The following is an 18610-nucleotide window of genomic DNA, read 5'->3' as shown; positions in this document are numbered from 1 at the left end:
TTTAAAAGATAAATAATCTAATGGCTTAATGAGGTTAAAGCCGTTTGACTAGGAGCACAGTGTAGTATCTAATCTGATACTACACTTCATCTTTTCTGTTCTCAGTCCTTAAAAGAAAAATCCTTCTAGACTGAAGCAATTTTAATGTTTGTCCCAATTTAGAGTGCCTTATTCTGGTTAGTTGGATTTTCTCTACATAAAAAAAAAAAATCCAGTGTCTTACTCTACCCTCTGGGGAGGGGTAAATAAATAGGAATTATTAGGTTGAAGAAAATACAATAAAAATTTTTTTTCAAATTTAAAACTGCACACATTAATAAAATGGTATTTGGAAGTGGAGTTTTTGATTCACAATTTTTGTGCATTTTTATCATTTCAAAATTTTTTTTTATTGATTTTAGTGTATTTTTCAGACTACAAATCTAGAAATTAAACTGGAATGTCAAGCAAGAGCATTTTTTGACATAATTTGAGTTTAGCATTTAATGGTGATGCAAAGGGAACCTTAACTAATTCCTAAGATTTATGCTGTGAAGGAGTGAAACCTCAAAATATTGACCATTATTAGTTTTGGCAATTCAAAAATTAAAATTTTTATCTCAAAGACAAACCACATGCTGGCAACCAAGTGAGTTTGATGAAAGGCATTGTCTCCACTTCTTGATGAAAATCAATATCAAATGACTAACGAATTAGCAGAGTAGAAAGACTGTGATAAAAAAATGGTGAACGATCTTTGATTAATCGGCAAGGTTCAGAAATATTTCTGAATTATTCCTGAAGCAAAGATGTTCAAGAAATTTTTTTAGTAATAATTATGGACTGGTTTTCATAAGACTATTGTCCTCACTATTGACATTTATTTGTCGACTATGTTTCAGCTGATGTGTTTACCCCCTCCTTCATATCTAGTGTTCATCCACGTTAACGCCCCCCCCCCCTTCTTGCATTCAAATACAACCATTGTCATTACTTGTGCATCCCATTAGCAAACGTGAATCTGATCAATTGGTTACTTTGGATGAACAAATAAAATTGAACGCCCAAATGTAATTGGCTCAAACATCATAGAAATAGGAAATATCAGCATTGATGAAGTCAAGTCTTATTGAAAAAAAAAAAAAAAACAGAAAAAAAAATTCAGAATGTCTATTTTATACTGAAAAAAAAAAAAAAAAAAAACATGAACCATATTGAAAAAATAAAAATTTAAGAATTAAAGAGAGAGGTATCACCGCCTACCGCCGCTACAGAGAGAGGTATCACCGCCTACCGCCGCTACAGAGAGAGGTATCACCGCCTACCGCCGCTACAGACGGAGGTATCACCGTATACTGCCACTACAGACGGAGGTATCACCGTCTACCACCACTACAGACAGAGGCATCACCGTCTATCGCCACTACAGACAGAGATATCACCATCTACCGCCACTACAGACAGAGATATCACCATCTACCGCCACTACAGACAGAGATATCACCATCTACCGCCACTACAGAGAGAGATATCACCACCTACCTCCACTACCGAGAGAGATATCACCACCTACCGCCACTACCGAGAGAGGTATCCCCATCTACTGCCACTACAAGTCACATTTCATGCTATATAAAAAAAGTTTCAAATACCTAAATTTGAGAATCTCCTCATCTTATGACGTTTTCTTCATCTTCAGATGTTTTATGGTCAAGCATAAAAACTGGACATGGTCAGAAAACATCCACTTAAAAGGTTGAGTTGCACTTGTTGAACTCACTGATGCTTTCAGTTCTGCTCAGGAGATGTAGAATTCTGAACTTTTACAAAAATGACGAAAACCAACTCAATTCCTTCACCACCATTACTTCTATAATATAATGCTTTCCAGAAAAAGGACAGCCATTAATCGACCTAAGCTAACAATGCCATTCAGAAGCAGTCGAACAGCTTCAGATACTGGCTGACAATCGCTAATGTGTCCTATATACAATTACTGATTATAGAAGTCAGTATGGCAGACTAATGCATATCAAACTTTTGCAAGACATCGCGGAATTATGTTTGATATCTTGACTGTGTACTGAGAAATCATTTTTGACAAAACCTTGAACCTGTGAGAATAAAATAATTATTAAATGTACCAAAAGATAATTTGAATAAAAATTATGAACCTGACAGTGAAGAAACAAAAAACGTGAAACTGTCAGAAAAGAAAAGTTAAAAGTATGATGATTGAATGGTCATTTTTGGCTAAAGATTACACAGGTGTAATCAAAGTCAATCCAGTGAAATGACAATAGCCGAATAAAACGCTTTTGTGGTGTGATTACAGTGACAATACTATACCAAAAGGGATGTTTCAGGTGGTCACAAATGCTTATCTAATAACAATTATTCAAGATATTGATTGATGATTTCAAACAGAAGGATCGACTCGTCGAATTCTGGTATGTGAATCTTCTTCCTAACACCTGATCATCTCCGTAACCATCAATGATAATAAAGATATAAATTATATTTAGATATATCAGTATGTCTTTGTTATTTTAAACACAGCAGAAATACAATTACAAGAACTGATGAAAAAAAGAAAAAAGAGTGAAAACATCCTTCAAACTAAAGAAAAATAATTTATGAAAATAATAAAATCATTGAAAAATACTTCAGATTTAATTATATACAAGAAAATAATTGAACATTAATCATGTGAATAGATTTCTTACATCTTTATCATCTGAAAACGTGTTTGATTTGATGCAAAATATTCATCAGAGAGTTTGCTGTGTTAAGATTAGGTTAGTGTCTTGTGTAGTGCCAGCCTTTATCATAAAAACCTCACCCCACGCAAAAGACCAAAGGTCTCTCATAAAATTATTCATCATTCACCATATTCTCTGGCGATTGCACCAATAGATTACCATCTCTTTGCAATGTCATTTTAGTTGATTCAAACTTACTTCAAGTTTAGTTTCATTTTTCAACACCCAAAATTTACTGACAGATGGAAGGCGGTCATAGAAAAGAATGGGGACCACATTAATGATTACAGAAATCTGATAGTGATTATTAAAAAAATTATATAGTTTGACCCACTATTCCCGCTCTTCTTATTCTATTCTGTGTCTTTTTTTCAATCTTTTTTTCTCCTCTCTCTTCCTCCACCTACAATTTCTTCACCCCTTCCTCTCTTCTTTCTATTCTTTTCCCACTGTTTTCTCCCTTTTTAATTAAATACAAAACTTGTTTCATCATCTCAGTCAAACACTAAACCTGACTTGCTCTTTTCACTTGACAATCTGGATGTTTTGCTAAATATCAAGCTCTCCCACTTTTTTTTTTCTCCAAAAGTTGCTCTATCCTTTACAAATTAATATTCTCTCTCTCTCTCTCTCTCTCTCTATATATATATATATATATTATTGTCATCCACTATGATGTTACAAACTGTTTCTAGGGCAATACATTTCCTCAGACAGACAACTCAAAACGAGGACATAATCTATTTCCAAAGATATTGCTCAACGTTTAGTTAAATTAAAATTCGGCCTTGATTGGAGAGTAGTGATGGGACAATTCCAATATTTTTCCCAATTCCGATACAATTACTGATTCCGTGCTAAATTCCCGATTTTGATTCTTTTGAATCTCTAAATATTTAATTATAAAGTTGTTATTTCCCCAGATTTTCGTAAAAAGCACATGTTAAATATGCAGATATTTTCCCAAACATCAAAAATACACTTGCGGAGAGTGATCTATCGATTTTAGCTTTACTGGTAATTTAAAATCAATAAATATTTATTATTTTATCATTATTACTAGAAACGGAAGATTTTCATTTAAACAAAATCAAATAAAAAAAAAAAAAAACAATTCAAAGAATCGTTTTGGCATCAATTTTTCCGATACCCCCAAATCTTCTGATTTTTCCGATTAATCGTCCCAACACTATTGGAGAGTTTATGAAACCATTTCATTTTTAAAATTTTACAACAAAATCTCTTCCCAGTGTCTTCCACCTGCTTTAATAGACAATATCATACAGTGTGCATGGTGATAAACGTAGCTACTGACCTCCCCTAAAATGATTTTTTTTACCCAACAAATATTTATTACATAATAATTGAATATTTATTATTAATTATACATGGCATTTATACAGTTTCCTATTATGAAGACGATTGGTCAGATATCTTGGCTAGATTTTTTTTGTTTGAATCAGTGTTTATTGATTGATTATTTCTTATTTTAGATATATTAACGGAAGGACTGCTGTTAAGTGAACCCCAATAAATTGGCCACTACTGAAGAGAAGGTACATTTTAAAATCATAAAAAAATTTATGGATACCCTGTATATATTATACATACATAAAGCTTAAAAAGAAGAAGAAGAAAAGACACTAACTGTGGCTAGATTGATAAGTAAATGAAATCTAACTGCAACTATGGTAACTGAGATTGACCACCACTGCCGAATTGGTGTCCAAAACAAAAGCTAAACTGAAGAAAAACTGACAAAATCATGCTTATTGTTATTAAAAACTTGACGACCTTTTATTTGAATGTAAAACATGCGCATTTGTGGTAAGTAATTAAAAATATTAAAACAATTCATGCTGTGTTTGGTGTACGTGTGTGGAAAATTATCTGGATATCATACCAAAATTAAACAAAATATTAAAAAAATAAATAAAAAAGAATATATTTTAGCATTATCACAAAAGAAAAAAATGTATAAACATAAATAAAAATATTATAAATAAAAGATTGCAATAAAACAAAATAAAATACTTAATTTCTAAAAAAAAAAAAAAAATACAAAAAAAATCAACATGGAAATTAAATTAAAAAGAAAAAGTCTCAAACTTATGTCTATTTTGATTAGTAAAAATGAAAAATTATTGGGAATGGGCATTTCAGATGTTCACACTTATCTGTCAAAGTTTTGTTAAGCAATTACAACTTGGTTTCTAATGAAATAAGACCAATAATTTTTTTTATTATTACAAAGACAAAGATATAGGTTAGTCCCTCTGCTGAGGATTTATTATAAATGATTGATTGTTGAAAGATGCTGAGCCCCCCCCCCCAATCAACCCTGTGCCGGACGTTTGATGAATGATGACAAACCAGCAGTAACACAATAACATCAATAACGAATGCCAATATCTAACAACCAGAGTTAACGCAAGAGGATTTAGCACCCTAGGAAAGTCCTTAGATGGGCTCCCCCTTGAAACTTTTGATGAGCTAACGTAAGTACTCTAACCTATTACTATATTATTCTAACTTTTGGAAAACCGACCCTCTTCTCTGCACTTGCACTCATTCTCCACAATAATTTTTTTAACTTTTATCTTTGTCCTACAGTTACTAACTACTAGCTGATGATCTAGTAGATACAGCCAAGTTTGGAAATTGAGATTTTTTTTTGTTTTTTTAAATAGACTGTGTAAAATATTTCATTTTCCTGTATTTGGTAAAATAAATTGAAGGAAAAGAGATTAACAAGTGATCACAATTTAAACTACGAAAAAATATATTAATATGAATTAGATATTCGATTCTGAAATGAATATGATTGGAGAGAAGGTCGTATTAATCTCTTTATTAAATTTCATTTAACTGGGATTAATAAGAAAGCATAACAGCATAATTTTTCACATTTATTACGAAGAAGTGCAAAGGTGACAAGTCAAGGACTTTCAGCAGTAAAATCAAATTACTTCACACATTTTATGCACTTTAATCAGAGAAAGTGAAATAATTTTAATGCTAAATTCGTAAATATTGAATGTCGACATAAAATCGAGTAAAATGTGATTTTTAGATAAAAATCCAAACATTAATCGCTTTCAACGTCCAAGTCATGTGGCAAGCAATTGTTTATCTCATGCCGTGACGTCAACGTCAAATTAACCACACCATTAGATTTAAATTAAAACAAAAACTATTTGCGTAGACGAGAGAGAAAATAACCAACAACGGTTATATATGAATATGTTAAAAAAAAAACGTCATCATCGATGAAGAACATATTAGTATAAGGTTGGAGAGCAAATTAATGGAAACTTAATTTAAAAAAAAAAAAAAAGCAACAGTGAGGAAAGAAAACGCAACTATTACTTTTTATTTTCTGCTGTTGCTAAATTTAACCAAAGTTTTACAAGAAACTCCTCTTGTACGCTAAAAGAGAAAAAAAATGCAGGAAAACTATAGAATTACTAGAATTGAACTAGTAAAAACAAATATATCAAAGGTACTTCATTGTGGATGCAAGTGCGGTGATAAGGTTGAGTGACCGAGGACCAGCACAAGCGTGAAAGCGTGATATGCTTTTTCTTCTTCCCAAAATTAGGACTTATAGTCAGGAATATAAGGATAGTTGAGAATTTTATGCATAGATGTATTTTGAATATAGCAGTAGTTGTCCAGTCGGATACAAATCGGTGCAAACTAATAAAAAAACAAAAAAAAACATTGCACATGTTGCAATTTAGGTTCAATTAGAGTTTGGTGCAGGTCAGTACAAGATGTTTATTATAGTGTAATGTCCATGTTAAACATTTATAACTTGAATGTGAATGCCAGGTGCAATTGAGTAATAACTGTTCTTTAATGGGCAACGCAAAAGTTTGAGATATGCATTTTTTTTTTAATCGACATAAAAAAATGTTGCAGATTAAAATATTTTTTTTTAATAGTATTTTAAGGTTCAAGAAGAGACCCTCTCCAGAAAAAAAAACAAAAAACAAAAAACAAAAAAAATAAAAACAAACAAAACCTATGGAAAAAAACAAAAAATAAATAAAAACAATGGAAATAACAAAAGAAAAGAAAGTCTTAAAAAATATGCATTAATTAAAAAAAACAAAACAATGATTTTAATAATTACACACACATAATGAATTTCTTAACATTTGAAAAAGAAAGCATAAATGTATGTAAAATAATTATTCTTTTAATATTTTGTCAAGTCTTCTCCAAAACTATATTTTATAAAATTATGAATAATTCAACATTTTCTACGTTGAATGAATCTCATTTCAAAAGTCCTTTGATAATGCTCCAGTGAATATGTGTGTGTATGCACACTTGTGCGTTTTGACATCAGACTGGAGACGTAAGAACCCTCAAAAAGGGCAGACATAGCTGTTCACATCACTCTTCTTAGAAACAACAACAGGTGGATCGATAAAGTGACCGACAGTGGAGAAAAGGTAGAGGGCGGCTAAAGGACACCGATTTAACATGATACTTTTGCCACACATAATCTGAAACAGGATAAGGTGGAGATCAACCAAGAATCGATTCCTCCGAGAGAAGTGAAAAGACCCTGCTTTTAGATAAATATACGTGTTATGTACAACACTGCATTTTGATGGATCTGCAAAGGTAATACACTTTTTGCACGAAATGATTAACTTACCTACAGACATGTGGACGTATAACTTTCACAAAGAGAAAAATGGAATCTTCATAGGATTTTAATGTGAGGCTTGAAAGTGTAAGTGTCTTTGGTTGACGTCCGCTTTATATTTTATTATATTTACTTACACACACGCATATATATATATATATATATATATATATATATATATATATATATATTTGTATTTACTTATATATCCTGTGTTTTTGGTCAAAGAGAGAACTTCCTCAGGGCAGAGTTAATTGGAATGAGCTGAAATGTTTAAAAATACATTTCTACATATTTTTTTTTAACATTTCAGCCCATTCTAATAAATTGTATCCTCGGGATGGTCTCTTGTCAACTGACATATATATATATATATATATATATATATATATATATATAGCTTAATAATAATAGAATTCAAAAAAGCTTCCCCCAACATTCTATAATTCCTCTTAATCTTTTTCATCCCTAATAAACCTTACGCTAGACGCTGCATCTTCCCCATGCTACCTAGCACCTTCTCTACTCTTCTGATGAGAAGCATTAGGCTTCGAAATGTCCTGGCATAAAGAGTCCCTTCTATCCCCCAAATTTATCCTGTATTCCATTATTCAATATCTACCAATATATAGTTTTGTGTCTTCATTTCATACTCTTGTTGTCATATATATATATATATATATATATATATATACACATACATATATACTGACAGCTATATAAGTAAATAAGAGGGACATTCCAAAAGTAATACCTCCTATTTTTATAATTCGGCCTGAATGAATAAGGGATTGCAATTTGCATTGTCATGACTGACATGCATTCATGACCTGAAAGTTTCATCTCCCTGTTGCAGATATTGACGGAGTGAGACTCTAAGAAAGCAACCCCTGTCATGGATGTACATCAGAAGCAGAGATGCATCATTGAATTCCTGACAAAAGTGCATTGAAAATGGTAGTGACTGTAGAAAAATAAATTCGCCACTTGTTTTAATGGTAGCATTCGTATCTTCATAGTTCGTCAACTTTTTTAGTAAAAAAAAAAAAAATATATATATATATATATATATATAAAAGCTTTACTTTTGGAACAACCCTTGTATAATGTTTAAATATTTTGTTTTCATTATTATACTAACCAAGAGTGGAGTGGAGATCAGTCTAAACTAAAAACACTATCTTTCAGTGATTTAAAAACAGATTTTATGAGCCAGAAATTGCATTAATGCTCTTACAACTATAATTGAACCCTTAGTAGTTACTCACCCTAAACAACAATACAGAAACTGAAATTATGTCTTCTGCCTAAGCCCATCAATTTTTTTTAACAGCATTTATTGGTTCAATTTTAGAATAGTCTTATACAGTTGAAAAAATATTTTTCTTTTATTTAAGATTATCAAATGACCATGATACTTGCTGTCTTTAAACTTTAAAAATAATTACTTTGTTATGCAATTTTAAATTCTTTTATGTATTAGCATACCTTCGACTGAATGAAAATTTATATCTTGTACAACTCAAAGCCAAGTTGACATTACCCACCTCCGAACCAACTGCTAAGTGTATTTAGAACACCTTCCCCCCCGAAAGAAGCAATTTCAACAGTACTCTCGTGGCCTGTTTAGTTTCACTTTTTGTTATCCTCTCAAATTATAGAACAAGGGATTTTTTTTTAAGTTACCGTGCACATGCAATGATGTGGCAGAAACTGAAATCTCGCTTTTTTTTTTTTTTTTTTTTTTTTTTTTTTTTTACTTGAACTTATAAAATTATATCTAACAGAAATCATGAAAATAATTAAAAACAACAAACAATTGAAGAAATTCTTGTGATTATCGTGTGATATCTTCACATATTGTGATGCTGTGAAAAACACATGAACACAAAAAAAAATGTGTATATATGTATTTGATAATTGAAAACAGAATGGGTTATTTCTAAATATTTGATACTTTTATAATGCATAATCTTTTGTTCTCAAGTTTCTATGTGTTTTTGTTTACTTCAGTTTCCTGCTGACCATTCTGCTTCATGGTGAATGCCCTGGAAAAGTTCCCACTGACAAAAGTTTACTAGTTTTAAAATAAGCAAACAAACAAACTTGGCTGCTTTTCAGAATATAAAATTTTAAAACGGGTAACTATCAGAAAGGACTTTTCCAGGGCATCCGTCATGAAGCAGAACTATCAGCAGAAAACAGTAGTAAAGCAAAAAAACAAAACAAAAAAAAACATGCAGAACTTGGACATAACTGCTGAATTTATGAAAGTTAAATCTATCGGTGGGATAAACAGGATTCATATTTGGTTGCCTATTTTATTGCTAAATTCAATAAATTGAAGAAAATTACTGATGCAGTCAAAAATTAAATATAAAATCAGTTTGAATATAAAAACAAAATAACATTAAAAAAAGAAAGAAAAAGAAACAAAGATGTTGATTTATACAAAGTCATAAATGGGGGAGAAAACATGATATTTTTACATGCAATGATAGGAAATACACACAAATATATATATATTATATATATACAAAAAAAAACTGATAGAAATGATGGAAACAAAAAAAAATTGTTTTAAAAGTTCAGCATTGGGATATATATATATATAATTGTTTTTTACAATCAAACATAGAATACAGAACACACATCTAAGCTAGCCATCAATAGAAAATACTAAACTTTAATTTTATTCTCTTCTGAATTTTTTCATAGGATACATCTGAATCCAAGATTTAAAATCCAAGTCACCTGAATTCAAAACTCTTCCACAGAGATGGATGTATCCTACTGAAGAACCCAAAAGAGGGTGAAATTCTGATAGGAGTTCTTGTTGATAACTGGCTTAGTGTGTGTAAATTGCATTGTGTTATAGTACAAAAACCAAAACAATTATACATATAAATAAAACAAATAAACATATCTGTTAGTTGTATCTTTCTAGTATTCTACAAAGCATTAGTAAACAGCCTAGATAAAAAAAAATTCTCAAGTACAAGTTTTCTAAATGATATGAGAAATGCACTTTGGGTTGAAGATTAAAGAGAAAACCACCTTTTTGACCATGATAGGTAGTGGTGGTGGTGGTGGAGAGGGAGGTTAAGCTCTTTAGAAAATGGTAAGAAATAATAGACAATGGGAAAAGATACTGAAATTGACCATATAAATATATGTAATTTTGTGAAATAAAAAAATATAAAATGATATATTCATTAGAATTATCATAATTATTAGTATTGTACGCAGTTAGTATCAACAATAAAAAAAATAAAGATTATCAACATACAAATATAATGCATTCTTCATGAAGTTGTTAAATAAAAATGTTTAAGAAAAGAACATTTTGTGATTTGGTAATTTATAGAAATGTTATTTTACTTATGGAATACATGAAAAATATTTTTTTAGCAAATTCTGGTTAAAAATGCAATAAACTTTTCTGAAAGGTTAATTTTAGTAAACAGTCTCCAGAGAAAATCTTCTTTCAAACTAACATTTGAATTGAGGTAGAATTTAATTTGGTTATTTTTTTTAGTTATTTAACGCATTAAGTATCTAGTGTTTTTTTTACTATCGAGTTGAAACTTTGTGTAATGACTAAAAATGGGTTAGAATATACAAATTGAAAGAAAAAACAGTTATTTTATTTAGCAAACGAAATATTCACTCCCCTATAAATAGAACACTGGATACATGTAATATATTTTAGAAATCCAGAGGCTATACATTCAAAATAAAATTTATACATTATGGTAAGGAGCAAAGCAATTCACATTACACTTTTAGCAATAAGTTAGTGGTTTACTACTGCAAGACTCATTTATACAAGTTCATACATCTTCGAATGAAATGGGATTTTATAAGAATTTTTAAGAAGGTTTTAACAACTCTCGGAGAGAAGTTAATAAATATAGATGAATTTTATCCTTTCTTCAGAGTAATTAGGCCGTAAGCAGAATTGATACATATTTTATAGATTTTAACAAGAAATTACTTGGTGTTCGATCTGTAGGATAGTGGAACCTAATGGGTTAATACTGAATCCAGTTTTTAATATCTTCAAAACTTCCCACACTAAGTATTCCAACAATACAAATTGCCAACTAGTAATTTATTTACTTCTGAGTTTTCATGTTGGATGACTTTTAGAAACTGATCTCTAAAGTAACCTATCTCTGTCCAGGTCTTTATCTTAAATCTTCTTCATCTTAAATCCATCCTTACCACTTCCTTCCATGTTTTTCTTGGCCTTCCTTGCCAGCTAGCCCTGCTATTTCAACTGTTCTACATCTACTCATCCAAGAACTCTCATTGACTCTTTCAACGTGACCATACCAACAAAGTCTCATGTTTCAGCACAGATTTAATCTACCTCTGAGGTCATCAGATCTAAGCCTATCTTTAAGAGTCAAATAATACATCAAATCATATCATTTCTCTTGAACTAAAAACCATTTCAGAAGAGTTTCTGATGGGTAGCTATTCTGTATAAGTCTTGGACTTTATAATTTTGCAAAGAGCAACAAATCCTTCACATGTTGACATGAAAAATTATGTACCAGAATGCTAAAAGATTCAATATTTTTATGGAACAATTCTGGTTCCTGATTGGTTGCTAGCAGAACGTGGATCCATTTGATTGGTCAGTTCCTATCGTCAGTGTCTATAAGTAGAACCTTCCAACTTTCAGTGATCATACCCTCCTCTTTACATAAAAAAATACTGCAACAATTTCTGTCCATGCAACACATATCCTCAATCCTTGTTGAGCAGGTTTCCTTTCTATACCTAATCACACTTTGTACACATGCCAGATAGACTCCTTCCTTATCAGACAGTGGTAATGCAATTGTGATTTGCTTTGAACGCAAGGATATGGTACGTTGAAGAGAAGGCAATGACAGATTTGATCAAATTTTTACATTGTTCTTGAAAAAGAAAAAAGCACAACATATTAAATGCATATATCTTTCAAGTTCTACACCCTCTATCCTTCTTTTCATAATTCTTCCCCAAGCGACTTTCATCTATCTAAACTGATTCTTCATAAAACTATTTTTGCCATAAAAATTTTTTCTACAAGGTTAAAATTGCATTTCCATTCAATTTAAGCAGACTGTAATAATATTTCTGCGGACATATATATATATTATTCCTTATTGGAATTTTTTATTTTTTAGATGAGCATTGTATGTTAATTTTTATTTTATTTCGGACTACTAGTCTCATCTTATCTTTTTTTTTTTTTTTTTTTTTTTTTTTATTTGGTGCACAACGTTTCGGCCAACTTCCTCTGGCCTTCGTCAGGTGGTAACCGCGACGGATAGGAACTTCGAATCTCCTAACTGCATTCTCAGCCATCACTGTCATCCGTAGTTGTTGTCGTCTCACCACATTTTATGTTGTTCTTGAAAAAGAAAAAAGCACAACATTTTATGTGGTGAGACGACAACAACTACGGATGACAGTGATGGCTGAGAATGCAGTTAGGAGATTCGAAGTTCCTATCCGTCGCGGTTACCACCTGACGAAGGCCAGAGGAAGTTGGCCGAAACGTTGTGCACCAAATAAAAAAAAAAAAAAAAGATAAGATGAGACTAGTAGTCCGAAATAAAAAAAAAAAAAAAAAAATTAATTTCTGCGGACGTTTAATCGTATGTAAATTTTAACATGACTCGCTAATGAATGTTAGTCAAAAGAAGATTTTCAGAAGAGGAGGAGGCAGAAGGAGGAGGAGACTATTTACAAAAACTTTTGTTATTTGAAAATTTTGTATTCATCAACATTTATAAAATGTTTGGCTGTTTTAGTTTGAACTTTTAATCCAAAATACAACCATATTAAACACTATTATCTTAGACAGTAAAAAACATCTTACACCGTATAAAACACTACATTATATATGTCCTACATCATATAAAGCACGACATTATATATGTCTTACACAGTATAAAACATTACATTATATATATCTTAAAATATATTTAGGTACCAAAGTTTCTGTTTAACATGTCTTGTTGTAAAAACTTGACAAAGAAATATTCAGTCTTTTTACACATTACTTTTTATGTGTCCATGGCTGGAGCACTACAAGTTTTGGTTTCGATTCTAACTAATGGTATCCAAGTCTTTAAGTTTTGAAATCAGTGCTATATATTAGGTACAATATCATATTTGGCTCTGTAATAATACAAAATTTGTATGAATTAAAATATTTAAATGTATTTCACAACCAGGCAAGGTTGGGTGCCCCTGCTAGTTCTCTAAAAATAAAACAATCAAATAACAAAGTGATGACTCTAGCTTTTCATTGTTACTTAACTTGAATTTTGAGTACAATATTTGTTAAAAATGTAATTCTAAATTATTCAAGATTTTATTCTTGATGTAAAATTCTGTTTTTATGGAAATTGCTCCAGACAACATATGAAGCCACTTGATGCAAGGAGCAAAAAATAAAATAAAAATATTACTTCAAGGTAAAAAAAAAAAAACTATCTAAGAATAAGTGTTATAGGGAGGGACTTAAACTCAGAAAACACCAATTCCTACCCCTTTTTCAGAAATATTGCTCATGGAATGTGAGGACTAAAGGACAAAATTAGGGAAGTTACAAGGCTACCAAAAGTAAATCCATGGTCTACTTTCTAATCTCCTTATTTTACCGAATCCATAGCTGGAGGAAGGATATATACAACTTTATATTTTAAGTGTCTGAAATCCAACGAGCCATTAAAAAGTGAGACTAAAAATATCCAAAAACTTATTAGAAATATTTTAAACAAACATTTTTTATGGGTTTGCAATACAAAATGCACTTAAAAGTTTAACAGTTGTTTTTTTAAGGTTGAGTTTAATCTGAAATAATTGACACAAATTAAAAATTATTCGATTCAATTTTAGATAAAAATTAAAAGTTCAAACTAATATGTATATGTGGCAAAAAATAGTTTCAACAAAATGTAGTGAGTGAAAGAATTTTTTTTTTTTGTTAATTCAAGGAGATTCAGGATAATATTTTAATTAAAAATATAAGAAAAATGAGAAATAAATTTAGAAGCTGTTTTATTTAATTCTTTTCTTATTTTTAGCAAAATTGAAATATGAGAACTTCCAAACTGGAAGTGAAAAGTTTTAAAAAAAGTGCAAGCAAATGTTTGAAAAACTTTCAGAGCCTCAGGACAGCACATACCGCATGACTGTCCGAATCGGTTCTCTTCAAGTTGTCGTCAGTAACGCATTTCACGGGATTGCCCTGTTAATAAATGGAATTCAAAGATAACAAAATTATTCCCAAGATCTCAAACAGAAAAGGAGGCTCATCTACAACCACTCCACCATGAATACAAAAAACACTATATTTTTTTCAAATAATCCTATTTAAGGCATGCATATCTCGATATACACAAAGTATCAAAATCTTGGTGCATAAGTTATTTTATTGTCAAATATTTCTTAATATGTGATTCCATTATGAGTTTCGGCCATATTGTTTACTCTAGTCTTAAGACAGCAGTGAGGGGGGGGGTAATGTATCACAAGTTTAAAAATTCCATTACAGAATTTTATTTAAGTTGCAAAATTCATTAAAATGCAAATAATTTAAAAGTTAACTTTTCTGACTTGATTTCCGAATAGTAATTCCTCATAATTAGAGAAGACTTGAGAAATAAGTCTATCAAGCACTAAAATATTAAAATAATTGACATTTTTATTTGTGCTATTGTAGTTTAATACAGAGATGGATAACATGGCTGAAACCCGTGATATATTAAGAAATTTTTTTTCATATAAAATAAACAGTATTTGTTTGCTATTGAATGGCATCAAGACTTTAAGAGTTTATGATTTGAAGTATCGACGCCTAGAATATAATTATTTAAAAAAATAATTAGGCAGTTTTTTCATGGTGATGTGATTGTAAAAGAAGTGCCGAAAAGAGAAAGAAAAGAGGTAATAGTAGGGGAGAGAGAGAGAGAGAGAGAGAGAGAGAGAGAGAGAGAGAGAGAGAGAGAGAGAGAGAGAGAGAGAGAGAGAGAGAGAGAGAGAGAGAGAGGGAGAGAGAGAGAGAGAGAGAAAGAGGGGGAGAGAGAGAGAAAGAGGGGGAGAGAGAGAGAAAGAGGGGGAGAGAGAGAGAAAGAGGGGGAGAGAGAGAGAAAGAGGGGGAGAGAGAGAATGTAGTAAAGAGAGTGCAGAGGAAATACCTACCAAATGCAGGATAACCTTATTCAAAACGGATCAACTCTTTCTCATATGGAAAGAGTAATTTGATAAAAGAAGAAGATTAATAACAAGGAAACAAAGAGAACAAGAGCAGAGCAAAATGGCTGCCTTGCAGTTTACATGATTGAAGAATATTTAACAGAATTAATTTTTTTTAAATTTAAAGAAAAAGAAAAACATCAAATTTATTATATGGAAGAGAAGAAAGAAATCCCAAAGAATATGAATAACAAAAGGTAATGTCAAAGTGAAAAGCCACCAGCAAAAGGAATAAGGTAAAATAGAACTTTTACTGCAAACGAATACAAAAAAGGACTGCAAGAACAGGGTAAGGTCTGATAGATAACCAAAGAAAATAATGACTGATTTCTCTCATAGCTCGTAAACTTGTAATTTAGAAAGTCTTGAATGAAGAAACATTAATTTAATCAGTACTTTATTCAATCTGTTATTGTTGGTCAGTGTCTGGTTAGTGCAGATCACAACAAACGACCCACTGTGCTTGTCATTGTTGTTCATTAACTCCGCTTGTAATGTCACTAAGACCTGCCAAGAATTACTTTCCCCGGTTGTGCGTCTCTGACAAACCCATTAGTTATTATTATTATTATATTACTTACTACCACAAATAGGTGTACAAAATTTCAAATAATCCATAAAAGCTAACACACTGTAACGAAACTTGCAGCTCATTTAAACTGCTGTATGGTTCACAAGAAATATCTTTTTTCCTAAGATTTCTTTGAAACATCACCATTTCAAATAATATTCAGAAGAAAGTTCATTGTAAAAATGTAAAAAGCAGAATAGAAAAAAAAAAAAAAAAAAATATTTCACTGAAAATGAACGCTAATCATTTTATGCTTAGCTCCCTCCCACTATATATATATATATATATATATATATATATATATATATATATATATATATATATATATATGTGTACTTTTGTTTACATATTTATAACACTACCAGTAACCGAGAGAAATCTATTATTTACATGAGGTGGAAACTAATTTGCTCTACCAAAGAATTTAATCTATGAATAGGAGACGTGTATTTGGGTACCATTTTTTAAATAAATTTAAACATTGTTAAATATGGTGTGTCATGAATATTTTTGATTCGGTGTCAAGTCATCATCAGGTGAGGGAGCAAACGAACATGTAGACTAGAAAAGTTGAAGAGAAATTTAAATAGTCACATGGTGGGAGGGGGGGCAGTATTTGTAGACAGTGAGGCACCAGAGTGTTGGGGAGACCGGTTAGCAAGCTGAATTCTGGGGTCAGAATTTTGTTCACGTGAATAAGGGAAGTATTATGACAAACATTTTGGAAAATTATTTCAGGTTTGACAGGCAATAATTGTTAATTCATAATATTTTAAAGATATGTCTTAGTGTTGGGACGATTAATTGGAATCGGAAAAATCGCAACTTTTTGGAGCATCAGAAAAACGTGCATATTTTCCGATGCCCAAAACGATTCCTTTAATTATCTTTCTTTATTTGATTTTGTTTAAAACAATCTTCCACTACTGGGAGTAAAAATAAATCTTTATTGATTTTAAACTACTAGTAAAACTAAAATTTACAGATCACTCCCACCCCCAGTTTGCTTTTACGCTTGAAAAAAGATATGCACATTTAACACGAGAAAAAAAAAATAACTTCAGTTAAATATTTAGAAATTTATAAAGAATCAGAATCAGTAATTATATCAGAATCGTCCCATCACTAATATGTATATGAGGGTTTTTTTTCTCTAAAATTCATATTAAATTTAATTTTCGTGTTGTTTTATTTAAACCTATTGTTATTTTTTGAATAATAAAAAATTTTAATATTGAAATTCATTTTGCTGTAGATACTGTTATAAGAATCAATTTGAACTATGTAAAAACTTTGTTTCTATAACATAATATATATATATATATATATATATATATATATATATATATATATATACACACATAGTGATGGGACGATTCCAATATTTTTCCCCGATTCCGTGCTAAATTACTGATTCCGATTCTTTATAAGTCTCCTATTATTTAACTATAAGATAATTATTTCCCCTGATATTCGTAAAAACAAATGTTAAATCTGCAGAAATTTTCCTAAACGTCAAAATACACTTGTGGGGGGTGATCTATCGATTTTAGCTTTACTGGTAATTTAAAATCAATACCAATACCTCCAAATCTTCCGATGTTTCCGAATCCGATTAATCGTCCCAACATTAATATAGATTAATAATTGTAAATTTTGAAACAGTTTCAAAAGGAGAAACCAAATATCAAATTGAGTGTACGATTGTTTTGGAAACAATATTATTTTATCAATATTGACAATTATTGACAATAAATGTTTTTTTTTTTAAATATTGTTTCCTCATCAGCACAAATGGGGTGGGGATAGGGTAAGACACCAAAATAAACTAGCATTTTTGTAATAAGTAAGGTGGAGGAATCTGAAAATAGAAACATACAATTTTTTTTATGTAAATTGTGTATTGATAATGAAAAGAATTTTTACATAGGATGAATATTATGTGATATAAACAAATTGGAAAGTTACATTTTGAAGAAAGAGATTTATATCTAGAAAGAAAATTATTTTGAAGAAACATTTTTTTTTTAAATACCTTTATGTGAATAGGATGTCAATAATTGTTTTTAATTTTGTCACTATATATATATGTATATATATATATATATATATATATATATATATATATATATATATATAGGCATGTTGTTATCCTTGTTTTTTGGTCACAAATGATTGAATTAATTATTTACTGTTTATTTTTAAAAATAAGACGCTGGATAAATAAAATGTTTTACTGCATTTAAAAATAACATCTGATTTATGGACGCTAATTTGGATATTACTTAAAAATGCAACCAGACTTCCAGTCTAATTACCTCTCTCTCTCTCTCTATATATATATATATATATATATGCTAACAGTTATTT

At 30.4% G+C, this 18610-nt stretch overlaps 1 protein-coding gene across 32 annotated transcripts in view; it reads right to left on the bottom strand.

The window, feature by feature from the left end:
- Positions 1-18610, bottom strand: part of LOC145260301 (phosphofurin acidic cluster sorting protein 2-like) — a 459714-nt gene that overhangs the window by 78726 nt on the left and 362378 nt on the right. For 22 of the 32 annotated variants that reach the window (XM_080118156.1, XM_080118160.1, XM_080118163.1 and 19 more), the window contains one exon: positions 14600-14662. The exons of the other annotated variants lie outside the window; for them this stretch is intronic. In XM_080118156.1, the coding sequence (XP_079974282.1) occupies positions 14600-14662 (63 nt within the window). The remainder of the gene's footprint in view (positions 1-14599; positions 14663-18610) is intronic. 32 annotated transcript variants of the gene reach the window in all.

This window comes from Euprymna scolopes, chromosome 36 (genome assembly GCF_053919585.1).
Source record: "Euprymna scolopes isolate OS-2025 chromosome 36, ASM5391958v1, whole genome shotgun sequence".
Lineage (NCBI taxonomy): Eukaryota > Metazoa > Mollusca > Cephalopoda > Sepiida > Sepiolidae > Euprymna > Euprymna scolopes.
Note: the sequence above shows the minus strand (reverse complement) of the source record. Positions and strands in the feature narration are given on the sequence as shown.